This window comes from Pseudophryne corroboree, chromosome 3, assembly GCF_028390025.1.
Source record: "Pseudophryne corroboree isolate aPseCor3 chromosome 3, aPseCor3.hap2, whole genome shotgun sequence".
Lineage (NCBI taxonomy): Eukaryota > Metazoa > Chordata > Amphibia > Anura > Myobatrachidae > Pseudophryne > Pseudophryne corroboree.
Genome location: NC_086446.1, coordinates 467,871,012 through 467,898,117, shown reverse-complemented (window position 1 = coordinate 467,898,117; position 27,106 = coordinate 467,871,012). Strand labels below are relative to the sequence as shown.

The window sequence follows — 27,106 nt, the reverse complement described above, 5'->3', positions numbered from 1 at the left end:
AGTCAGACACCCTCCCGCCGGGACCCGAATTCGACATATTCAATAAAAAACGGATTCGACAGCCCCGCTGTCGAAAAACGGACCAATTGACGATAGTGTGTCCTGGATTCATTCGACTTCATGGACGGCACAAAAGTGTTTAAAAAAATCAAGAAAAAAAATGCGTGGGGTCCCCCCTCCTAAGCATAACCAGCCTCGGGCTCTTTGAGCCGGTCCTGGTTGTAAAAATACGGGGGGGGGGGGGAAATGACAGGGAATCCCCCGTATTTTCACAACCAGCACCGGGCTCTGCGTCCGATCCTGGTGCAAAAAATACGGGGGACAAAAGACGTAGGGGTCCCCCGTATTTTTCACACCAGCACCGGGCTCCACTAGCTGGAGAGATAACGCCACAGCCGGGGGACACTTTTATATCGGTCCCTGCGGCCGTGGCATTAAATCCCCAACTAGTCATCCCTGGCCGTGATACCCTGGAGGAGAGGGGACAAGTACCAGCATGCGGGGGGGGGGGGGGGGGGGGGCGGCGCTGGTACCTGTAGTTCTACTGCAAAAAAATTACCCAAATAAAAACAGTACACACACACACCGTGATAGTAAGACTTTATTACATACATGCACGCCGACACACACATACTTACCTATGTTGACACGCCGACTCGGTCCCCTTCACCAGTAGAATCCACGGGGTACCTGTAAATTAAATTATACTCACAAAAATCCTGTGTAGATCTGTCCTCTTAGAGTTTGTAATCCATGTACTTGGCAAAATAATAAGAATTTACTTACCGATAATTCTATTTCTCGTAGTCCGTAGTGGATGCTGGGAACTCCGTAAGGACCATGGGGAATAGCGGCTCCGCAGGAGACTGGGCACAAAAGTAAAGCTTTAGGACTACCTGGTGTGCACTGGCTCCTCCCCCCATGACCCTCCCCCAAGCCCCAGTTAGGATACTGTGCCCGGACGAGCGTACACAATAAGGAAGGATTTTGAATCCCGGGTAAGACTCATACCAGCCACACCAATCACACCGTACAACCTGTGATCTGAACCCAGTTAACAGCATGATAACAGAGGAGCCTCTGGAAAGATGGCTCACAACAACAATAACCCGATTTAGTTAACAATAACTATGTAAAAGTATTGCAGACAATCCGCACTTGGGATGGGCGCCCAGCATCAACTACGGACTACGAGAAATAGAATTATCGGTAAGTAAATTCTTATTTTCTCTGACGTCCTAGTGGATGCTGGGAACTCCGAAAGGACCATGGGGATTATACCAAAGCTCCCAAACGGGCGGGAGAGTGCGGATGACTCTGCAGCACCGAATGAGAGAACTCCAGGTCCTCCTCAGCCAGGGTATCAAATTTGTAGAATTTAGCAAACGTGTTTGCCCCTGACCAAGTAGCTGCTCGGCAAAGTTGTAAAGCCGAGACCCCTCGGGCAGCCGCCCAAGATGAGCCCACCTTCCTTGTGGAATGGGCTTTTACAGATTTTGGCTGTGGCAGGCCTGCCACAGAATGTGCAAGCTGAATTGTACTACAAATCCAACGAGCAATAGTCTGCTTAGAAGCAGGAGCACCCAGCTTGTTGGGTGCATACAGGATAAACAGCGAGTCAGATTTTCTGACTCCAGCCGTCCTGGAAACATATTTTCAGGGCCTTGACTACGTCCAGCAACTTGGAGTCCTCCAAGTCCCTAGTAGCCGCAGGCACCACAATAGGTTGGTTCAGGTGAAACGCTGACACCACCTTAGGGAGAAACTGAGAACGAGTCCTCAATTCCGCCCTGTCCGAATGGAAAATCAGATAAGGGCTTTTACAGGATAAAGCCGCCAATTCTGACACGCGCCTGGCCGAAGCCAGGACCAACACATGACCACTTTCCACGTGAGATATTTCAAATCCACAGATTTAAGTGGTTCAACCAATGTGATTTTAGGAACCCCAAAACTACATTGAGATCCCAAGGTGCCACTGGAGGCACAAAAGGAGGCTGTATATGCAGCACCCCCTTGACAAACGTCTGAACTTCAGGAACTGAAGCTAGTTCTTTCTGGAAGAAAACCGACAGGGCCGAAATCTGAACCTTAATGGATACTAATTTTAGGCCCATAGACACTCCTGTTTGCAGGAAATGCAGGAATCGACCCAGTTGAAATTCCTCCATTGGGGCCTTCCTGGCCTCGCACCACGCAACATATTTCCGCCAAATGCGGTGATAATGCTTTGCGGTCACATCCTTCCTGGCTTTGATCAGGGTAGGAATGACTTCTTCCTGAATGCCTTTTTCCTTCAGGATCCGGCGTTCAACCGCCATGCCGTCAAACGCAGGCGCGGTAAGTCCTGGAACAGACAGGGTCCTTGCTGGAGCAGGTCCCTTCTTAGAGGTAGAGGCCACGGGTCCTCTGTGAGCATCTCTTGAAGTTCCGGGTACCAAGTCCTTCTTGGCCAATCCGGAGCCACGAGTATCGTTCTTACTCCTCTCCGTCTTATAATTCTCAGTACCTTGGGTATGAGAGGCAGAGGAGGGAACACATACACTGACTGGTACACCCATGGTGTTACCAGAGCATCCACAGCTATTGCCTGAGGGTCCCTTGACCTGGCGCAATACCTGTCCAATTTTTTGTTGAGGCGGGACGCCATCATGTCCACCTTTGGTTCTTTCCAACGGTTTACAATCATGTGGAAGACTTCTGGGTGAAGTCTCCACTCTCCCGGGTGGAGGTCGTGCCTGCTGAGGAAGTCTGCTTCCCAGTTGTCCACTCCCGGAATGAACACTGCTGACAGTGCTATCACATGATTTTCCGCCCAGCGAAGAATCCTTGCAGCTTCTGCCATTGCCCTCCTGCTTCTTGTGCCGCCCTGTCTGTTCATGTGGGCGATTGTCGTGATGTTGTCCGACTGGATCAGCACCGGCTGACCTTGAAGCAGAGGTTTTGCTTGGCTTAGGGCATTGTAAATGGCCCTCAGCTCCAGGATATTTATGTGAAGTGATGTCTCCAGGCTTGACCACAAGCCCTGGAAATTTTTTCCCTGTGTGACTGCTCCCCAGCCTCGCAGGCTGGCATCCGTGGTCACCAGGACCCAGTCCTGAATGCCGAATCTGCGGCCCTCTAGAAGATGAGCACTCTGCAACCCCCACAGGAGAGACACCCTTGTCTTTGGTGACAGGGTTATCCGCTGATGCATCTGAAGATGCGATCCGGACCATTTGTCCAGCAGGTCCCACTGGGAAGTTCTTGCGTGGAATCTGCCGAATGGGATTGCTTCGTAGGAAGCCACCATTTTTCCCAGGACCCTTGTGCATTGATGTACTGACACTTGGCCTGGCTTTAGGAGGTTTCTGACTAGTTCGGATAACTCCCTGGCTTTCTCCTCCGGGAGAAACACCTTTTTCTGGACTGTGTCCAGGATCATCCCTATGAATAGAAGACGTGTCGTCGGGATCAGCTGCGATTTTGGAATATTGAGAATCCAATCGTGCTGCCGCAACACTACTTGAGATAGTGCTACCCCGACTACCAATTGTTCCCTGGATCTTGCCCTTATCAGGAGATCGTCCAAGTACGGGAAAACTAAAACTCCCTTCCTTCGAAGGAGTATCATCATTTCGGCCATTACCTTGGTAAGGACCCGGGGTGCCGTGGACAAACCAAACGGCAGCGTCTGAAACTGATAGTGACAGTTCTGTACCAAAAACCTGAGGTACCCTTGGTGAGAAGGGTAAATTGGGACATGGAGGTAAGCATCCTTGATGTCCAAAGACACCATATAATCCCCTTCTTCCAAGTTCGCAATCACCGCTCTGAGTGACTCCATCTTGAATTTGAACCTGTGTATGTAAGTGTTCAAGGATTTAAAATAGGTCTCACCGAGCCGTCCGGCTTCGGTACCCCAAACAGCGTGGAATAATACCCCTTTCCTTGTTGCAGGAGGGGTACCTTGATTATCACCTGCTGGGAATACAGCTTGTGAATGGCTTCCAATACCGCCTCCCTGTCGGAGGGAGACGTCATTAAAGCAGACTTTAGGAAACGGCGCGGGGGAGTGCCTGAGTCCGCTTGTAAAGCCCCAGCGTCATGCTGAGGACTTGGCAGAAAACGGGAGAGGGCTTCTGTTCCTGGGAACTGGCTGATTTGCTGCAGCCTTTTTCCTCTCCCTCTGCCCCGGGGCAGAAATGAGGAGCCTTTTGCCCGCTTGCCCTTATGGGGCCGAAAGGACTGCGCCTGATAATACGGCGTCTTCTTATGTTGAGAGGCTACCTGGGGTAAAAATGTGGATTTCCCAGCAGTTGCCGTGGACACCAGGTCTGATAGACCTACCCCAAATAACTCCTCCCCTTTATAAGGCAATACTTCCATATGCCTTTTAGAATCAGCATCACCTGACCACTGTCTTGTCCATAACCCTCTTCTGGCAGACATGGACAGCGCACTTACTCTTGATGCCAGTCGGCAAATATCCCTCTGTGCATCACGCATATATAGAAATGCATCTTTTAAATGCTCTATAGTCAGTAATATACTGTCCCTATCTAGGGTATCAATATTGTCAGTCAGGGAATCTGACCAAGCCACCCCAGCACTGCACATCCAGGCTGAGGCGATTGCTGGTCGCAGTATCACACCCGTGTGAGTGTATATACATTTTAGGATATTTTCCTGCTTTCTGTCAGCAGGTTCCTTAAGGGCGGCCGTATCCGGGGACGGTAGTGCCACCTGTTTAGACAAGCGTGTGAGCGCTTTATCCACCCTAGGGGGTGTTTCCCAACGTGCCCTATCCTCTGGCGGGAAGGGGTATGATGCTAATAACTTTTTAGGAATTAACAGTTTTTATCGGGGGAAACCCACGCATCATCACACACTTCATTTAATTCCTCAGATGCAGGAAAAACTACAGGCAGTTTTTTCTCACCCAACATAATACCCTTTTTAGTGGTACTGGTATTATCAGAAATATGTAAAACATTTTCCATAGCCTCAATCATGTAACGTGTGACCCTACTGGAAGTCACATTCGTCTCTTAATCGTCGACACTGGAGTCAGTATCCGTGTCGGCGTCTGTATCTGCCATCTGAGGTAACGGGCGTTTTAGAGCCCCTGATGGCTTTTGAGACACCTGGACAGGCACAGGCTGAGTAGCCGGCTGTCTCATGTCATCAATCTTTGTAAAGAGCTGACACTGTCACGTAATTCCTTCCATAAGCTCAGCCACTCAGGTGTCGACTCCCTAGGGGGTGACATCTCCATTACAGGCAATTGCTCCGCCTCCACACCATTTTCCTCCTCATACATGTCGACACAATCGTACCGACATACAGCACACACACAGGGAATGCTCTGATAGAGGACAGAACCCCACTAGCCCTTTGGGGAGACAAAGGGAGAGTATGCCAGCACACACCAGAGCGCTATATATATACAGGGATAACCTTATAGAAGTGTTTTTTCCCCTTATAGCGGCTGTTTTATTAATACTGCGCCTAATTAGTGCCCCCCTCTCTTTTTTAACCCCTTTCTGTAGTGTAGTAACTGCAGGGGAGAGCCAGGGAGCTTCCCTCCAACGGAGCTGTGAGGGAAAATGGCGCCAGTGTGCTGAGGAGATAGGCTCCGCCCCTTTTTCGCGGAGTTTTCTCCCGCATTTTTATGGATTCTGGCAGGGGTTAAAATACATCCATATAGCCCTGGGGGTTATATGTGATGTATGTTTGCCAGCCAAGGTGTTTTTATTGCTGCTCAGGGCGCCCCCCCCCCCAGCGCCCTGCACCCTCAGTGACTGCAGTGTGAGGTGTGTATGAGGAGCAATGGCGCACAGCTGCAGTGCTGTGCGCTACCTTGGTGAAGACTGATGTCTTCTGCCGCCGATTTTCCGGACCTCTTCTTGCTTCTGGCTCTGTAAGGGGGCCGGCGGCGCGGCTCTGGGACCGAGCTCCGAGGCTGGGCCTGTGTTCGGTCCCTCTGGAGCTAATGGCGTCCAGTAGCCTAAGAAGCCCAAGCTGGCTGCAAGCAGGCAGGTTCGCTTCTTCTCCCCTTAGTCCCTCGATGCAGTGAGCCTGTTGCCAGCAGGTCTCACTGAAAATAAAAAACCTAAAACTAAACTTTTCACTAAGCAGCTCAGGAGAGCCAGCTAGTGTGCACCCTTCTCGGCCGGGCACAAAAATCTAACTGGGGCTTGGGGGAGGGTCATGGGGGGAGGAGCCAGTGCACACCTAAAGCTTTACTTTTGTGCCCAGTCTCCTGCGGAGCCACTATTCCCCATGGTCCTTACGGAGTTCCCAGCATCCACTAGGTTGTCAGAGAAAATAAAACGCAAAACCCGGACCACGCACTGAAAGGGATCCCATGTTTGGGAACTTTGCGGTCAGCGGTTGACCGCGAGTAACCTCACACCTGACCGCAAAGTTCCCACCATTGAATATAATGGAGCGGCATAGTGCTATGCGCCGCCTGACAGCTCAGACGCGCACAGCCAACCAGGAGAGTGCCACGACGTGGCGCTCCCTGATTGGCTGAAGGGACCCTCTGTGACAGGAGTCACGGGGGGTCTCAGCAGTTGGGGAAAGGGGTCCCATGTGTAAACATGGGAACCCTTTCAGTGCGTGGATCGGGTAATGCGTTTTACTATTTTGCCAAGTACGTGGATTACAAACTCTAGGAGGACAGATCTACACAGGATTTTTGTGAGTATAATTTAATTTACAGGTACCCCGTGGATTCTACTGGTGAAGAGGACCGAGCCTCGTGTCAACATAGGTAAGTATGTGTGTGTCGGCGTGCATGTATGTAATAAAGTTTTACTATCACGGTGTGCGTGTACTGTTTTTATTTGGGTATTTTTTTGTAGTAGAACTACAGGTACCAGCGGTCCCATCCCCCCCCCCCCCCCCCGCATGCTGGTACTTGTGGTTCTCCAAGTACCAGCTTGCGGGGAGGCTTGCTGGGATTTGTAGTTCTGCTACAAAAAATAAGAATTTACTTACCGATAATTCTATTTCTCATAGTCCGTAGTGGATGCTGGGACTCCGTCAGGACCATGGGGAATAGCGGGCTCCGCAGGAGACAGGGCACATCTAAAAAAGCTTTTAGGTCACATGGTGCGTACTGGCTCCTCCCCCTATGACCCTCCTCCAAGCCTCAGTTAGGTACTGTGCCCGGACGAGCGTACACAATAAGGAAGGATCTTGAATCCCGGGTAAGACTCATACCAGCCACACCAATCACACCGTACAACTTGTGATCTGAACCCAGTTAACAGTATGATAACACAAACGAAGTAGCCTCTGAACAGATGGCTCACAACAACAGTAATAACCCGATTTTTGTAACAATAACTATGTACAAGCATTGCAGACAATCCGCACTTGGGATGGGCGCCCAGCATCCACTACGGACTATGAGAAATAGAATTATCGGTAAGTAAATTCTTATTTTCTCTAACGTCCTAGTGGATGCTGGGACTCCGTCAGGACCATGGGGATTATACCAAAGCTCCCAAACGGGCGGGAGAGTGCGGATGACTCTGCAGCACCGAATGAGAGAACTCCAGGTCCTCTTTAGCCAGAGTATCAAATTTGTAAAATTTTACAAACGTGTTCTCCCCTGACCACGTAGCTGCTCGGCAAAGTTGTAATGCCGAGACTCCTCGGGCAGCCGCCCAGGATGAGCCCACTTTCCTTGTGGAATGGGCCTTTACAGATTTAGGCTGTGGCAGGCCTGCCACAGAATGTGCAAGTTGGATTGTACTACATATCCAACGTGCAATCGTCTGTTTAGACGCAGGAGCACCCAACTTGTTGGGTGCATACAATGTAAACAACGAGTCAGATTTTCTGACTCCAGCTGTCCTTGAAATATATATTTTTAATGCTCTGACAACGTCCAGTAACTTGGAGTCCTCCAAGTCGCTAGTAGCCGCAGGCACCACAATAGGCTGGTTCAAGTGAAATGCCGAAACCACCTTAGGGAGAAATTGAGGACGTGTCCTCAATTCTGCCCTGTCCGAATGGAATATCAGATATGGGCTTTTGTATGACAAAGCTGCCAACTCCGAAACTCTCCTGGCTGAAGCCAGGGCCAACAGCATGGTTACCTTCCATGTAAGGTATTTTAAATCTACCGATTTTAAAGGCTCAAACCAATGAGATTTGAGAAAATTTAGAACCACGTTCAAATCCCACGGTGCCACTGGAGGCACTATTGGGGGTTGTATATGTAGTACACCTTTGACAAAAGTTTGTACTTCAGGCACTGACGCCAATTCCTTCTGGAAGAAAATTGATAAGGCCGAAATTTGAACTTTAATGGACCCCAATTTGAGGCCCATAGACAATCCTGCTTGCAGGAAATGTAAGAATCGACCCAATTGAAATTCTTCCGTTGGAGCCTTCTTGGCCTCACACCACGCAACATATTTTCTCCAAATGCGGTGATAATGTTGTGCGGTCACTTCTTTCCTGGCTTTAATTAAAGTAGGAATAACTTCCTCAGGAATGCCCTTCTCTTTTAGAATCCGGCGTTCAACCGCCATGCCGTCAAACGCAGCCGCGGTAAGTCTTGGAACATACAAGGTCCCTGCTGAAGCAGATCCCTTCTTAGAGGTAGAGGCCACGGATCCTCCGTGAGCATCTCTTGAAGTTCCGGATACCAAGTTCTTCTTGGCCAGTCCGGAGCTACCAGTATTGTTCTTACTCCTCTTTTCCGTATAATTCTCAGTACCTTTGGTATGAGAGGCAGAGGAGGGAACACATACACTGACTGGTACACCCACGGTGTTACCAGAGCGTCCACAGCTATTGCCTGAGGGTCTCTTGACCTGGCGCAATACCTGTCCAATTTTTTGTTGAGGCGAGACGCCATCATGTCCACCTTTGGTTTTTCCCAACGGTTCACAATCATGTGGAAAACTTCTGGATGAAGTCCCCACTCTCCCGGGTGAAGGTCGTGTCTGCTGAGGAAATCTGCTTCCCAGTTGTCCACTCCCGGGATGAACACTGCTGACAGTGCTACGACATGATTCTCCGCCCAGCGCAGAATCCTTGCAGCTTCTGCCATTGCACTCCTGCTTCTCGTGCCGCCTTGTCGGTTTACGTGGGCGACTGCCGTGATGTTGTCGGACTGGATCAACACCGGCTGACCCTGAAGCAGCGATTTTGCCAGGCTTAGAGCATTGTAGATCGCTCTTAGCTCCAGTATATTTATGTGAAGAGACGTCTCCAGGTTTGACCACACGCCCTGGAAGTTTCTTCCCTTTGTGACTGCTCCCCAACCTCGTAGGCTGGCATCCGTAGTCACCAGGACCCAGTCCTGTATGCCGAATCTGCGGCCCACTAACAGATGGGCAGTCTGCAACCACCACAGGAGAGACAACCTTGTTCTCGGTGACAGTGTTATCCGCTGATGCATGTGCAGATGCGATCCGGACCATTTGTCCAGCAGATCCCACTGAAATGTTCGTGCATGGAATCTGCCGAATGGAATCGCTTCGTACGAAGCCACCATCTTTCCCAGGACTCTTGTGCATTGATGTACTGACACAGTTCCTGGTTTTAGGAGGTTCTTGACAAGTTCGGATAACTCCCTTGCTTTCTCTTCCGGGAGAAATACCTTTTTCTGAACCGTGTCCAGAATCATGCCCAGGAACAGCAGATGTGTTGTCGGGGTCAATTGAGATTTTGGAAGATTTAGAATCCACCCGTGTTGCTGAAGCACTACTTGTGTTAGCGCTACACCGACTTCCAGCTGTTCTCTGGACTTTGCCCTTATCAGGAGATCGTCCAAGTAAGGGATAATTAATACGCCTTTTCTTCGTAGAAGAACCATCATTTCGGTCATTACCTTGGTAAAGACCCGAGGGGCCGTGGACAACCCAAACGGCAGCGTTTGAAACTGATAATGACAGTCTTGTATCACGAACCTGAGATACCCTTGGTGTGAGGGGTAAATCGGGACATGTAGATAAGCATCTTTTATGTCCAAGGACACCATGAAGTCTCCTTCTTCCAGATTCGCTATCACTGCTCTGAGTGACTCCATCTTGAACTTGAATTTCTTTATGTACAGGTTCAAGGATTTCAGATTTAGAATAGGCCTTACCGAACCGTCCGGTTTCGGTACCACAAATAGTGTGGAATAATACCCCTTTCCCTGTTGTAGGAGGGGTACCTTGACTATCACCTGCTGAGAATACAGCTTGTGAATGGCTTCCAAAACCGACGTCCTTTCTGAGGGAGACGTTGGTAAAGCAGACTTTAGGAACCGGCGAGGGGGAGACCTTTCGAACTCCAGCATGTAACCCTGAGATACTATCTGCAGGACCCACGGGTCCACTTGTGAGTGAACCCATTGATTGCTGAAAATCTTGAGTCGACCCCCCACCGTTCCTGAGTCCGCTTGTAAAGCCCCAGCGTCATGCTGATGGCTTTGTAGAAGCCGGGGCGGGCTTCTGTTCCTGGGCAGGGGCTGCTTGCTGCCCTTTCTTACCCTTTCCTCTGCCTCGCGGCAGATAAGACTGTCCTTTTGGTCGCTTTTTATAGGAGCGAAAGGACTGCGGCTGAAAAGACGGTGTCTTTTTCTGTTGGGAGGGGGTCTGAGGTAAAAAAGTGGATTTGCCGGCAGTTGCCGTGGCCACCAGGTCCGAAAGACCGACCCCAAACAATTCCTCTCCTTTATATGGCAATACTTCCATATGCCTCTTGGAATCCGCATCACATGACCACTGTCGCGTCCATAAACTTCTTCTGGCAGATATGGACATCGCGCTTACTCTTGATGCTAGAGTACAAACATCCCTCTGAGCATCTCGCATATAAAGGAAAGCATCCTTTAATTGCTCTAGAGTCAATAAAATACTGTCCCTATCCAGGGTATCAATATTTTCAGTCAGAGAATCCAACCACACTACCCCAGCACTGCACATCCAGGCTGAGGCTATTGCCGGTCGCAGTATAACACCAGTATGTGTGTATATACTCTTCAGTGTAGTTTCCAGCCTCCTATCTGCTGGATCCTTGAGGGCGGCCGTATCAGGAGACGGCAACGCCACTTGCTTTGATAAACGTGTGAGCGCCTTATCCACCCTAGGGGGTGTTTCCCAGCGCGCCCTAACCTCTGGTGGGAAAGGGTATAATGCCAATAACTTCTTGGAAATTAGCAGTTTTCTATCGGGGTTAACCCACGCTTCATCACACACGTCATTCAATTCCTCTGATTCTGGAAAAAATACAGGTAGTTTTTTCACCCCCCACATAATACCCCTTTTTGAGGTACCAGCAGTATCAGAGATCTGCAAAGCCTCCTTCATTGCCGTGATCATATAACGTGTGGCCCTATTGGAAAATACGTTTGTTTCTTCACCGTCGACACTAGATTCATCTGTGTCGGTACCCGTGTCGACTGACTGAGGTAAAGGACGTTTTACAGCCCCTGACGGTGTCTGAGACGCCTGAACCGGTACTAACTGGTTTGCCGGGCGTCTTATTTCGTCAACTGACTTTTGTAATGTGCTGACATTATCACGTAATTCCATAACTAAAGCCATCCATTCCGGTGTCGACTCCCTAGGGGGTGACATTACCATCATCGGCAATTGCTCTGCCTCCACACCAACATCGTCCTCATACATGTCGACACACACGTACCGACACACAGCAGCCACACAGGGAATGCTCTAATCGAAGACAGGACCCCCTAGCCCTTTGGGGAGACAGAGGGAGAGTTTGCCAGCACACACCAAAAGCGCTATAAATGTATATAAACAACCCTAGAAGGTGTTGTTTACTATATATGCGCTCTTAATATATAAATATCGCCAATTTATGCCCCCCTTCTCTTTGTTACCCTGTTTCTGTAGTGCAGTGCAGGGGAGAGACCTGGGAGCCTTCCTCACCAGCGGAGCTGAGCAGGAAAATGGCGCTGAGTGCTGAGGAGAATAAGCTCAGCCCCTTTTTCGGCGGGCTTTTCCCCGGTTTTTAAGAAACTGGCCTGGGTTAAAATACATACATATAGCCCTAATGGCTATATGTGATGTATTTATTTTGCCACTAAAGGTAATTATATTGCTGCCCAGGGCGCCCCCAGCAGCGCCCTGCACCCTCCGTGACTGAGTCAGTGAGCCGTGTGACAACAATGGCGCACAGCTGCCGTGCTGTGCGCTACCTTCAAGAAGACTGAGGAGTCTTCTGCCGCCTGCTTTCCGGACCTCCGTTCTGCAGTCTCTTCAGCGTCTGTAAGGGGGATCGGCGGCGCGGCTCCGGGACGAACCCTAGGCTGACCTGTGTTCCGACTCCCTCTGGAGCTAAGTGTCCAGTAGCCTAAGACTCCAATCCATCCTGCACGCAGGTGAGTTGGAAATCTCTCCCCTAAGTCCCTCGATGCAGTGATCCTGTTGCCAGCAGGAATCACTGAGATTGAAACCTAAAAAAAAAAACTTTTCTAAACAGCTCTTTAGGAGAGCCACCTAGATTGCACCCTCTCGGACGGGCACAAAAACCTAACTGAGGCTTGGAGGAGGGTCATAGGGGGAGGAGCCAGTACGCACCATGTGACCTAAAAGCTTTTTTAGATGTGCCCTGTCTCCTGCGGAGCCCGCTATTCCCCATGGTCCTGACGGAGTCCCAGCATCCACTAGGACGTTAGAGAAAACAATATTCTTTATTTTGTCACTTGGCTATCAGCCTCCCATCCGCCGCCTTTGGATGGGAGGGACAGCCTCAGGCTTCACCCCTGGCCCATGGGTGGCTGGAGGGGGGGGACCCATTGATTTAAGTAGTCCCCCCCACTCCTCCAGGGTACCCCGGCCAGGGGTGACTAGTTGGGGATTTAATGCCACGGCCACAGGGACCGGTATAAAAGTGTTCCCCGGCTGTGGCATTATCTCTCTGACTAGTGGAGCCCGGTGCTGGTGTGAAAAATACGGGTGACCCCTACATCTTTTGTCCCCCGTATTTTTTGCACCAGGACCGGACGCAGAGCCCGGTGCTGGTTGTTAAATACGGGGGATCCCCTGTCAATTTTCCCCACGTATTTTTACATCCAGGACCGGCTCAAAGAGCCCGAGGCTGGTTATGCTTAGGAGGGGGGGACCCCACGCATTTTTGTTTCTTAATTTTAAACCCATTTCCAGCCCTTCCCACTGAAAAACATGCTCTGATTATTTTAGTCAGTAAAAAAAAAAAATATTCTCTGCATATACCCCATAATTTCTCACCTTACCCATCTTTTTAATACTATTTGGAAATTTGCAGCTCATACCTGTTTCTTTTTTTCCACCTCGGCCTGAATCTTCTCTGCATCAGCCTTTTGAACAGCGCGTTTCATCACTGAGATGTCTGAGCGCACATCGCGGTTCATATTCTCCATATAGAATAAACGCAATGCCAAGTTCTCAACCTCTGTTTGCATAGAAGTCACTGAAAGGAAGGAAAGTGGAGGCGTCACTAGAGGTCCATAGAGTCACATGCAAAATAAGGGTCTTTTTCCGACTTGCATGTAAAGTAGCTAAAGATTTACTACTTTATGTTGATGCGAAATACCACAGGGCTAATGCGGGGGGTTATATGTCTGCCAAGTGGAAAGCCATGCTGCCTGATTTTACACAAACTGCGCAAACGACATCAGGCCCCTTCCCTGTACACACAACTCGCACAGAGCTTTGGATACACGCTCAGGACACGCCCATCAGTCAGGTCAGCTCCATGCGCTGCATTGTCACTGCCCAGTTTTGTGCTCCAAAATAACCAATTTGATGGAATACAGATCCAGCCAAGATCTGTACAACTCAGAATAGGACAAACATATGGAAAAAAATTGTTTTTGTTTGCGTCTGTGCACAGAGATCCATCACAATGAGAATCACCACCTAAGTATTTTATTTATTTATTAATCTGACAACACTAACCAATAAAATAAAGTGTATATTAATGAGAAAAATAAGAATTTACTCACCGGTAATTCTATTAGTGGATGCTGGGGACTCCGTAAGGACCATGGGGAATAGACGGGCTCCGCAGGAGACTGGGCACTCTAAAAGAAAGATTAGGTACTATCTGGTGTGCACTGGCTCCTCCCTCTATGCCCCTCCTCCAGACCTCAGTTAGGGACACAACAAGGAAAGGATTTGGAATCCAGGGTAAGACTCATACCAGCCACACCAATCACACCGTATAACTCGTGATACTTTACCCAGTTAACAGTATGAACAACAACTGAGCCTCAATCAACAGATGGCTCATAACAATAACCCTTTAGTAAGCAATAACTATATACACGTTTTGCAGAAGAAGTCCGCACTTGGGACGGGCGCCCAGCATCCACTACGGACTACGAGAAATAGAATTACCGGTGAGTAAATTCTTATTTTCTCGGACGTCCTAGTGGATGCTGGGGACTCCGTAAGGACCATGGGGATTATACCAAAGCTCCCAAACGGGCTGGAGAGTGCGGACGACTCTGCAGCACCGAATGAGCAAACTCAAGGTCTTCCTCAGCCAGGGTATCAAACTTGTAGAACTTAGCAAATGTGTTTGAACCCGACCAAGTAGCAGCTCGGCAAAGCTGTAAAGCCGAGACCGCTCGGGCAGCCGCCCAAGAAGAGCCCACCTTCCTTGTGGAATGGGCTTTTACCGATTTTGGATGCGGCAATCCAGCCGCAGAGTGAGCCAGCTGAATCGTGCTACAGATCCAGCGAGCAATAGTCTGCTTCGAAGCAGGAGCGCCAACCTTGTTGGCTGCATATAGAATAAACAGCGAGTCAGACTTTCTGACTCCCGCCGTTCTGGAAACATAAATTTTCAAAGCCCGGACTACGTCCAGCAACTTGGAATCCTCCAAGTCCCTAGTAGCCGCAGGCACCACAATAGGTTGGTTCAAATGAAACGATGATACCACCTTAGGGAGAAATTGGGGAAGAGTCCTCAACTCTGCCCTGTCCATATGGAAGATCAGATAGGGGCTTTTACATGACAAAGCCGCCAATTCTGACACACGCCTAGCCGAAGCTAAGGCCAATAGCATGACCACTTTCCACGTGAGATATTTTAGCTCCACGGTCTTAAGTGGCTCAAACCAGTGGGATTTCAGGAAATCCAACACAACGTTAAGAATAGATCCCAAGGTGCCACTGGTGGCACAAAAGGAGGATGAATATGCAGCACTCCCTTTACAAACGTCTGAACCTCAGGCAGTGAAGCCAGTTTTGAAAGAAAATGGATAGGGCCGAGATCTGAACCTTTATGGACCCTAATTTGAGGCCCATAGTCACACCTGACTGTAGGAAATGGAGAAAACGACCCAACTGGAAGTCCTCTGTAGGGGCCTTTCTGGCCTCACACCAAGCAACATATTTCCGCCATATGCGGTGATAATGCTTTGCCGTCACATCCTTCCTAGCTCTCATCAGTGTAGGAATTACTTCATCCGGTATACCCTTTTCCGCTAGGATCCGGCGTTCAACTGCCATGCCGTCAAACGCAGCCGCGGTAAGTCTTGGAACAGACAAGGCCCCTGCTGCAACAGGTCCTGTCTGAGAGGCAGAGGCCATGGGTCCTCTGTGACCATCTCTCGAAGTTCTGGGTACCAAGTCCTTCTTGGCCAATCCGGAACAATGAGTATTGTTCTCACTCCTCTTTTTCTTACTATTCTCAGTACCTTGTGTATGAGAGGAAGAGGAGGAAACACATATACCGAATGGAACACCCACGGAGTTACCAGTGCGTCCACAGCTATCGCCTGAGGGTCCCTTGACCTGGCGCAATATTTTTTTAGCTTTTTGTTTAGGCGGGACGCCATCATGTCCACCTGTGGCCGTTCCCACCGATTTGCAATCTGCTCGAAGACTTCTTGATGAAGTCCCCACTCTCCCGGGTGGAGGTCGTGCCTGCTGAGGAAGTCTGCTTCCCAGTTGTCCACTCCCGGAATGAACACTGCTGACAGTGCTTGTACGTGATTCTCCGCCCAACGAAGAATCCTTGTGGCTTCCGCCATTGCCACCCTGCTTCTTGTGCCGCCCTGTCGGTTTACATGGGCGACTGCCGTGATGTTGTCTGACTGAATCAGCACTGGTTGGTCTCGAAGCAGCGGCTCCGCTTGACTCAGGGCGTTGTATATGGCCCTTAATTCCAGTATGTTTATGTGCAGACGAGTCTCCTGACTTGACCACAGCCCTTGGAAGTTTCTTCCCTGAGTGACTGCCCCCCATCCGCGGAGGCTTGCATCCGTGGTCACCAGGACCCAGTCCTGTATGCCGAACCTGCGGCCCTCGAGAAGATGAGCACTCTGCAGCCACCACAGAAGAGACACCCTGGCCCTCGGGGACAGGGCGATCCGCCGATGTATCTGAAGATGCGATCTGGACCACTTGTCCAACAGATCCCACTGAAAGATCCTGGCATGGAACCTGCCGAAAGGAATGGCTTCGTATGACGCTACCATCTTTCCCAGGACTCGCGTGCAGTGATGCACCGACACCTGCTTTGGTTTCAGGAGATCCCTGACCATGGTCACTAACTCCTGAGCCTTCTCCTCCGGGAGAAATACCTTCTTCTGTTCTGTGTCCAGAATCATGCCCAGGAAGGGCATCAGGAATCAGTAGGAATCAGCTGCGACTTTGGAATATTCAGAATCCAGCCGTGCCGTAGCAACACTTCCTGAGAGTGCGCTACGCTGACCAACAACTGCTCTCTGGACCTCGCCTTTATGAGGAGATCGTCCAAGTACGGGATAACTGTAACTCCTTGCTTCCGGAGAAGTACCATCATCTCCGCCATTACCTTGGTAAAGACTCTCGGTGCCGTGGATAGACCAAACGGCAACGTCTGGAATTGGTAATGACAGTCCTGTACCACAAACCTGAGGTACTCCTGGTGAGGCGGATAAATGGGGACATGCAAGTACGCATCCTTGATGTCCAGAGACACCATAAAATCCCCCTCTTCCAGGCTGGCAATGACCGCTCTGAGCGATTCCATTTTGAACCTGAACTTTTTCATGTAAATGTTCAAGGATTTTAAATTTAGAATGGGTCTTACCGAACCGTCCGGTTTCGGTACCACAAACAGTGTGGAATAGTAACCCCTTCCCTGCTGAAGGGGGGGTACCATTATTATCACTTGCTGGAGGTACAGCTTGTGAATAGCCGTCAGGACTATCTCCCTCCCCGTGGGAGAAGCTGGTAAAGCGGATTTTAGGTAACGGTGAGGGGGCGTCACTTCGAATTCCAGCTTGTATCCCTGAGATACAATTTGTATAGCCCAAGGATCCACTTGTGAGCGAACCCACTGGTTGCAGAAATTTCGGAGACGCGCCCCCACCGCTTCTGGCTCCGCCTGTGGAGCCCCAGCGTCATGTGGTGGACTTAGTGGAAGCAGGGGAGGACTTTTGTTCCTGAGAACTGGCTGCATGGTGCAGCTTCTTTCCTCTACCCCTGCCTCTGGCAAGAAAGGATGCACCTCTGACTCTCTTGCTTTTTTGAGAACGAAAGGACTGCATTTGGTAATACGGTGCTTTCTTAGGCTGTGAGGAAACCTGTGGCAAGAAAGTCGACTTTCCAGCTGTCGGTGTGGATACGAGGTCCGAGAGACCGTCCCCAAACAATTCCTCACCCTTATAAGGCAAAACCTCCATGTGTTTTTTAGAGTCGGCATCCCCTGTCCATTGCCGATTCCATAAGACCCTCCTGGCAGAAATGGACATTGCATTTATTCGAGAGCCCAGCAGGCAAATGTCCCTCTGGGCATCCCGCATATATAAGACGACGTCTTTAATATGGCTAAGTGTTAGCAATACGGTATCCCTGTCCAGGGTATCCAACCCCTCTGACAGAGTATCTGTCCATGCTGCAACAGCACTGCACATCCAAGCTGAAGCAATAGCCGGTCTCAGTAGAATACCAGAGTGTGTATACACAGACTTCAAGATACCTTCCTGCTTCCTATCCGCAGGTTCCTTTAGGGCGGCCGTATCCTGAGACGGCAGGGCCACTCTTTTAGATAAGCGCGTCAGGGCCTTGTCAACCCTAGGGGAGGATTCCAAGCGTAACCTATCCGTTGGCGGGAAAGGGTACGCCATTAGTATTCTTGGGAATCACCACTTTCTTATCAGGGGAAGACCACGCTTCTTCACATAACTCATTTAATTCATGTGACGGGGGAAAAGTCACTGGCTGCTTTTTCTCCCCAAATTTATTTACCCTCTTGTCAGGGACAGGGTCAGCCTCTGAAATGTGTAATACATTTTTCATTGCAATAATCATGTATCGGATGGCCTTAGTCATTTTGGGCTGTAATAGTGCCTCATCCTCGTCGACGCTGGAGTCGGACTCCGTGTCGACATCTGTGTCAACCAACTGATATCCATCCAATCAGGTGTCGGCACCGACGGGGGCGACACCACATTTATCTGCACTTGCTCCGCCTCCACGTAACCCTCCTCATCAAACATGTCGACACAGCCGTACCGACACACAGCACACACACAGGGAATGCTCTGACTGAGGACAGGACCCCACAAGGTCTATGGGGAGACAGAGAAAGAGTATGCCAGCACACACCACAGCGCTATATACACAGGGATACACACTACCAGAAGTGAATTTTTCCCAATAGCTGCTGTATCAATACACCTTTTGCCTAAATTTATGTGCCCCCCCTCTCTTTTTACCCTCTTAGTGCCAGGAGACTGCAGGGGAGAGCCTGGGGAGCGTCCTTCCAGCGGAGCTGTGAAGAGAAATGGCGCTGGTGTGCTGAGGAAGAAGGCCCCGCCCCCTCAGCGGCGGGCTTCTGTCCCGCTATTTCTGACTAAAAATTGGCGGGGGTTTTACACATATAGTCACAGACTGTATTATGTGTCTTTTTTATGCCAAAGGTATTCTTATTGCTGCCCAGGGCGCCCCCCCTCAGCGCCCTGCACCCTACAGTGACCGGAGTGTGTGGTGTGCAGTGGGAGCAATGGCGCACAGCTGCGGTGCTGTGCGCTACCTTAATGAAGACAGGAGTCTTCAGCCGCCGATTTCATCACCAACTTCTGATCTTCTGGCTCTGCGAGGGGGACGGCGGCGCGGCTCCGGGAACGGACGACCGAGGACCTTTGCCTGTGTTCGAACCCTCTGGAGCTAATGGTGTCCAGTAGCCTAAGAAGCGCAACCTAGCTGTGAACAGGTACGTTTGCTTCTCTCCCCTCGGTCCCACGTAGCAGTGAGTCTGTTGCCAGCAGATCTCACTGAAAATAAAAAACCTAACATTACTTTCTTTACTAGCAGGCTCAGGAGAGCCCACTAGGTGCATCCAGCTCTGGTCGGGCACAGATTCTAACTGAGGTCTGGAGGAGGGGCATAGAGGGAGGAGCCAGTGCACACCAGATAGTACCTAATCTTTCTTTTAGAGTGCCCAGTCTCCTGCGGAGCCCGTCTATTCCCCATGGTCCTTACGGAGTCCCCAGCATCCACTAGGACGTCAGAGAAATCAGAACAATGTTTCCATCTTAGCCGAGAAGGCAAAGGCATATAATACTGTTTACAAATCCTGTGGTATTAAATATAAAGCTATAAAATAAATCCCAGAGGATTTCAGTGACACTATAAAGGCTGAATGTTACCCCCTGTACCCGACAGGTGAGTGCATTTAACTACAATGTATTGGTGTGTTGGGCATATATGCTAGTGTAGGTACTTGCAGAGTGGTGACAAAAGGGGGAATTCAACTGAGGGCAGGAGAGTAAAAAAAAAAACCTGTTCCTTTCCTATTCAATTAGTGGACCGAAAATGAGATGCAGTGATTTCTATAATCACTGCATGTTTTTTCAGAGAGCAAGTTTGATTTTTCCTAAAATCATTATTTTTAGAAAAAATCACCGGGACTTCTTGTTCTGGGACCCCAGCGGCATCCCCCTGATGACTAATTAAGCAATTGGAGTGTACTCCCCCCCCCCCCCCCCCCCTCCACAGAGGAAGCAGCTGGGAGAACCACAACTCCCAGCAGCCCTGGAGCCTCCCAGCAGTCAGTGTAAAGATGGAGGAAAGACCACCTTGCTGGTGAATATCTTTTTCTTTTTTTTCACGCACCACAGGGTTTTCAACAATGAAAATCCTGCGACCATTTTTTAAAAATAGTGTACCGCGGGTATCGTGAGCGTGCATACCCACAGTGATACAAAATTGGGCTACTGATGCACCCACTTGCATGTACAAAATGTCATCTTGCAGGATTAGATTATTTAATTGAGGTGGTTTGTGGAGAAGGCAATTATATATTGAACAATCCCTTTTCTTCCGGGGCTGGATCTCATACCCTGGAGCATATTCAGTTCCTAGTAGTGTGCTGCTGGATATCACCGCAATGCTGGGCTATACACATTACCATTTAATACAGTAGGCGATATTTGGTCCTTTTCCTGAGCACCCCTGTGGGCTGTAAATAAGTCAGTATATTGGTTGTAAAATGCCTTCAACACAAGCACTGTGATAAGAACATTCAAAAACAAAATAAGTGACACTTACAATTAAGCGTCGATTCCGATACAGAAGATAGACATTCAAAAGCTAGACAGTCATTAGGTCGACAGTCAAAAGGTCGACAGATAAAAATAATATTTTGGGTGTTTTGTGTTTTAAAACATTTTTTATACCCAATCTGTTGAAATGTGTCCGCTCGCCATAAGGTTACTAATGGTGGCAGTTTGTGACATGGATAGTCAGTTTGATGCAATGCGTCACCTCATAGGCTTGGCGGCTCGCTTCGCTTCCCACAAGGATACTAAAGGTAATAGTTTGTGACATGGATAGTAAATGCAGCAAAAGTAAAAAAAAAAAAAAAAAGGTCGACCTTTTGACCCTATTGACCGAATGCATGTTAGTGGTTGACCTCTTGACTGTAGACCTTTTATTGTATATCTATACACCGGAAACCTTAAGAGTCTTGGTATAGTTACAAAGCAGATTCTAAGTAGGTTAGGCAGTTCCTCTAAGGAGGCTACAATCTAGTGGCAGCTTCTGGACACCTGATCTTTCCTCTATACTTTGCTGTGAGTTCTCCATATTTAGGTTGCATAGTGATGGGTAAGCATTTGCCCTGTGGACGTACCATCCACATCCACCTGTGATTGCCCATCTATGTATGCACTGCCGCCAGCTGCAGCGCTGCAATGTATTATAGTAGGGGTGCGCCCAACTTCTTCTCTGCCGGAATGCACCGCTGCTAATATACATTACTGCGGGCACAGCGGCAGCTGTATCTTCCCTGTGTGCTCCGCCCCCATGCTGCCTGCTCCACACGTGGAAGAATCCCTGGTTAGATGAATGAGGGCAGTGTACAGTTTGCCCGCTGCCACTGCACACTGTCTGACTCCGCCGCCTGTGCCAGGAACATAGCATGCGCTAAGTCATCATAGCATTGCATTACCCTTGCACACTTCAACGGCTGCATTCTACTCTTACCACCGCCAGCTCATTCTTCTCACTCCCGTTACATACCACAGGCATAGTGTAGGAGGCAATCGAGGGTATATATATATAGTAGGTAATCGGGGGTAAATACCACAGGCATCGTGTAGGAGGCAATCAGGGGTATATACCACAGCACAGTGTAGGAGGCAATCAGGGGTATATACAACCGGCATAGTGTAGGTGGCAATCCTGGGTATACACCACAGGCATATTGTAGGACAGATAGCCAGGGGGATACACCACAGTCATAGTGTAGGGGAGGTAATCAGACATAAAACCATTGATGGTTATCCCTGCTGTGCCTCAATTCTCTTTGAGGCACAGGACACCAAAATGTTTACTTACAGCTCTGCTTTAACCCTTTGGTTTTAGTGCATGTGAACAGCATAGGTGGTATAATGGTCAGCATTACTGCCTCACAGCATCTGAGGTCATGGGTTCAATTCCCACCATGGCGCTAACTGTGTGGAGTTTGTATATTCTCCCTTTGCTTGCATGGGTTTCCTCCGGGTGCTCTGGTTTCTTCCCACAATTCAAAATTGGTTAATTGGCACCCAACTAAATTAACCCTAATGTGTATGTGTGTGTGTACATGTGGTAGGAAGCATAATTTGTAAGCTCCACTGTGGCAGGGACTGATGTGAATGGCCAAATATTCTCTGTAAAACGCTGCGGAATATGTGTGTGCTATATAAATAACTGGTAATAATAATAATAATGTCCTCATGTAGTAATACTTTGCTTCCTCTAGTATGCTTTCCTCCTCTACATCCCCCTCTACCACTTCCTTTCTCCAAACTACACATAGTATAGTTTTTGCATTTTTGTGGTAACTTTTGTAATGTTTTTAAATTGCTATATTGTCTGCCAGCATTAACAGCGACTCCTCCTTCACTTCCATAATTGCATCTTGTCCCATTTCTCTATCGTCCTAGTGGATGCTGGGGTTCCTGAAAGGACCATGGGGAATAGCGGCTCCGCAGGAGACAGGGCACAAAAAGTAAAGCTTTTCCAGATCAGGTGGTGTGCACTGGCTCCTCCCCCTATGACCCTCCTCCAGACTCCAGTTAGATTTTTGTGCCCGGCCGAGAAGGGTGCAATCTAGGTGGCTCTCCTAAAGAGCTGCTTAGAGAAAGTTTAGCTTAGGTTTTTTATTTTACAGTGAGTCCTGCTGGCAACAGGATCACTGCAACGAGGGACTGAGGGGAGAAGAAGTGAACTCACCTGCGTGCAGGATGGATTGGCTTCTTGGCTACTGGACATTAGCTCCAGAGGGACGATCACAGGTACAGCCTGGATGGTCACCGGAGCCGCGCCGCCGGCCCCCTTGCAGATGCTGAAGTTAGAAGAGGTCCAGAATCGGCGGCTGAAGACTCTGACAGTCTTCTAAAGGTAGCGCACAGCACTGCAGCTGTGCGCCATTTTCCTCTCAGCACACTTCACACGCTGTCACTGAGGGTGCAGGGCGCTGGGGGGGGGCGCCCTGGGAGGCAAATGTAAACCTATATACTGGCTAAAAATACCTCACATATAGCCCCCAGAGGCTATATGGAGATATTTAACCCCTGCCAAACTTCACTAAAGAGCGGGAGACGAGCCCGCCGTAAAAGGGGCGGGGCCTATCTCCTCAGCACACAGCGCCATTTTTTCTCTCACAGAAAGGCTGGAGAGAAGGCTCCCAGGCTCTCCCCTGCACTGCACTACAGAAACAGGGTTTAAACAGAGAGGGGGGGCACAAATTGGCGATATAAATATATACATAAAGATGCTATTAGGGAGAAACACTTATATAAGGTTGTCCCTATGTAATTATAGCGTTTTTTGGTGTGTGCTGGCAAACTCTCCCTCTGTCTCTCCAAAGGGCTAGTGGGGTCCTGTCCTCTGTCAGAGCATTCCAGGTGTGTGTGCTGTGTGTCGGTACGTGTGTGTCGACATGTATGAGGACGATGCTGGAGGAGGCGGAGAAATTGCCTGTAATGGTGATGTCACTCTCTAGGGAGTCGACACCGGAATGGATGGCTTATTTAGGGAATTACGTGAGAATGTCAACACGCTGCAAGGTCGGTTGACGACATGAGACGACCGACAAACAATTAGTAACGGTCCAGGCGTCTCAGAAACACCGTCAGGGTTTTTTTATAAAAAACGCCCATTTACCTCAGTCGGTCGACACAGACACAGACACGGACACTGAATCCAGTGTCGACGGTGAATAAACAAACGTATTCCTCATTAGGGCCACACGTTAAGGGCAATGAAGGAGCTGTTACATATTTCTGATACTACAAGTACCACAGAAAAGGGTATTATGTGGAAGTGAAAAAACTACCTGTAGTTTTTCCTGAATCAGATAAAATAAAATGAAGTGTGTGATGATGCGTGGGTTTACCCCGATAGCAAATATTGGCGTTATACCTTTTCCCGCCAGAAGTTAGGGCGCGTTGGGAAGCACCCATTAGGGTGGATAAGGCGCTCACACACTTATCAAGTGGCGTTACCGTCTCCAAATACGGCCGCCCTCAAGGAGCCAGCTGATAGGCAGCTGGAAAAATATCCTAAAAAGTATATACACACAGACGGTGGTTATACTGCGACCAGCGATCGCCATCAGCCTGGAGATGCAGTGCTGGGTTGGCTTGGTCGAATTCCCTGACTAAAAATATTTTAATGATATAGAGCATTTAATAGGATGCATTCTATATATATGTATGCGAGATGCACAGAGGGATATTTGCACTCTGGCATCAAGATAAGTGCGTTGTCCATATCTCCCAGAAGATGTCATGGACACGACAGTGGTCAGGTGATACAGATCCCATACGGCACATGGAAGTATTGCCGTATAAAGGGAAGGAGTTATTTGGGGTCGGTCCGTCGGACCTGGGGGCCACGGCCACAGCTGGGAAATCCAACCTTTTTACCCCAAGTTACATCTCAGCAGAAAAAGACACTGTCTTTTCAGCCTCAATCCTTCCGTTCCCATGTGGGCAAGCGGGCAAAAGGCCAGTCATATCTGCCCAGACATAGAGGAAAGGGAAGTAGACTGCAGCAGGCAGCCCCTTCCCAGGAAAAGAAGCCCTCCACCAGTGGGGGGGTAGTCTCAAGAGTCTCAGCGCGCAGTGGGATCACTCGCAAGTTGACCCCTAGATCATACAAGTATTATCCCAGGGGTACAGATTGGAGAGTCGAGACATTTTTTCCTCGCAGGTTCCTGAAGCCTGCTTTACCAACGGCTCCCTCCGACAAGGAGGCAGTATTGGGAAAAAATTCACAAGCTGTATTTCCAGCAGGTGATAATCAAAGTACCCCTCCTACAACAAGGAAAAGGGTATTAGTCCTCCACACTATATTGTGGTACTGAAGCCAGACGGCTTGGTGAGACATAGTCTAAATCTGAAATCTTTGAACACTTACATAAAAAGGTTCAAATCAAGATGGAGTCACTCAGAGCAGTGATAGAGAACCGGAAAAAAGGGGACTATATGGTGTCCCTGGACATCAAGGATTACCTCCATGTCCAAATTTGCCCTTCTCAACAAGGGTACCTCTGGTTCGTGATACAGAACTGTCAATATCAGTTTCAGACGCTGCCGTTGAATTATCCACGGCACCCCGGGCCTTTACCAAGGTAATGGCCGAAAAGATGATTCTTAAAAGAAGAAAGGCATCTAAATTATCCCTTACTTGGACGATATCCTGAAAGGGACAAGTTTCCAGAGAACAGTTGGAGGTCGGAAAAGAACTATCTAAAGTAGTTCTACGACAGCACGAGTGGATTCTAAATATTCCAAAAATCGCAGCTGTTTTCCGATGATACGTCTGCTGTTCCTAGGAATGATTCTGGGCATAGTCCAGAAAGAGGTATTTCTCCTGGAGGGGAAAGCCAGGGAGTTATCCGACCTAGTCAGAAACCTCCTAAATCCAGGCCAAGTATCAGTGCATCAATGCACAGGAGTCCTGGGAAAAATGGTGGCTTCTTACGAAGCGATTCCATTCGGCAGATCTCACGCAAAAACTTTTCAGGGGGATTTGCTGGACGAATGGTCCGGATCGCATTTTCAGATGCATCAGCGGATAACCCTGTCTCCAAGGACAAGGGTGTCTCTTCTGTGGGGGCTGCAGAGTGCTCATCTTCTAGAGGGCAGCACATTCAGCATTCAGGACTGTGTTCTGGTGACCACGGATGCCAGCCTGAGAGGCTGGGGAACAGTCACACAAGGAAGAAATTTCCAAGGAAGTGTGGTCAAGTCTGGAGATTTCTCTCCACATGAATATACTGGAGCTAAGGGCAATTTACGATGCTCTGAGCCTAGGAAGACCTCTGCTTCAAAGTCAACCGGTGCTGATCCAGTAGGACATCATCATGGCAGTCGCCCACGTAAACAGACGGGGCGGCACAAGAAGCAGGAGGGCAATGACAGCAAGGATTCTTCGCTGGGCGAAAGATCATGTGATAACACTGTCAGCAGTGTTCGTTCCGGGAGTGGACAACTAGGAAGATTTCCTCAGCATAAATGAATTCCACCCGGAAAAGTGGGAACTTCATCTGGAAGTTTCCACATGTTTGTAAACCGTTGGGAAAGACCAAAGGTGGTTATGATGGCGTCCCACATGAAGCGCCAGGTCTAGAGACCCTCAGGCAATAGCTGGGACGCTCTGGTAACACCGTGGGTGTACCAGTCGGTGTATGTGTTCCCTCCTCGGCCTTTCATACCCAGTGTATGGAGAATGATAGGAAGGAGAGGAGTAAGAACTATACTCGGGGTTCCGGTTTGGGCCAAGAAGAACTTGGTACCCGGAACTTCAAGAGATACTAGAAAGGATCTTGATTCAGCAAGAATCATGTCTGTTCCATGACTTACCGCAGCTGCGTTGACGCCAGGGCGGGTGAACGCCGGATCCTAAGGGAAAAAGGCATTCCGGAAGAGGTCATCCCTACCCTGGTCAGAGCCAGGAAGGAGGTGACCGCACAACATTATCACCGCTTAGGTGAAAATATGTTCCATGGTGTGAGGCCAGGAAGGCTCCACGGAAGAATTTCAACTAGGTTAATTCCTACATTTCCTGCAAGCAGGAGTGTATATGGGTCTCAAATTGGGGTCCATTAAGGTTAAAATTTCGACCGGTCGATTTTCTTCCAGAAAGAAATTGGCTTCAGTTCCTGAAGTCCAGAAGTTGTTAAGGGAGTACTGCATATACAACCCCTTTTTGATGTCTCCAGTGGCACTGGGCGATCTCAACGTAGTTTGGGATTCCTAAAATCACATTGTTTTAAACAACTCAAATCTGTGGATTTGATATATCTCACATGGAAAGTGACCATGCTGTTGGTCCTGGCCTCGGCCAGGCGAGTGTCAGAATTGGCGGCTTTATCTCACAAAGCCATATCTGATTGTCCATTCGGACAGAGCAAAGCTGTGGACTCGTCCCCAGTTTCTCCCTAAGGTGGTGTCAGCGTTTCACCTGAACCAGCTTATTGTGGTGCCTGCGGCTACTAGGGACTTGGAGGACTCCAAGTTGCTGGATGTTGTCAGGACCCTGAAAATATAGTTTCCAGGTCGGCTGGAGTCAGGAAATCTGACTTGCTGTTTATCCTGTATGCACCCAACAAGCTGGGTGCTCCTGCTTCTAAGCAGACTATTGCTCGTTGGATTTGTAGTACAATTCAG

General features: G+C 49.2%; 1 protein-coding gene across 2 annotated transcripts in view; it reads right to left on the bottom strand.

Annotated features, from left to right (window-relative positions):
* Positions 1-27,106, bottom strand: part of CCDC40 (coiled-coil domain 40 molecular ruler complex subunit) — a 130,608-nt gene that overhangs the window by 23,449 nt on the left and 80,053 nt on the right. For both annotated transcript variants that reach the window (XM_063960745.1, XM_063960746.1), the window contains exon 7: positions 13,256-13,413. In XM_063960745.1, coding sequence (XP_063816815.1) covers positions 13,256-13,413 — 158 coding nt within the window. The remainder of the gene's footprint in view (positions 1-13,255; positions 13,414-27,106) is intronic.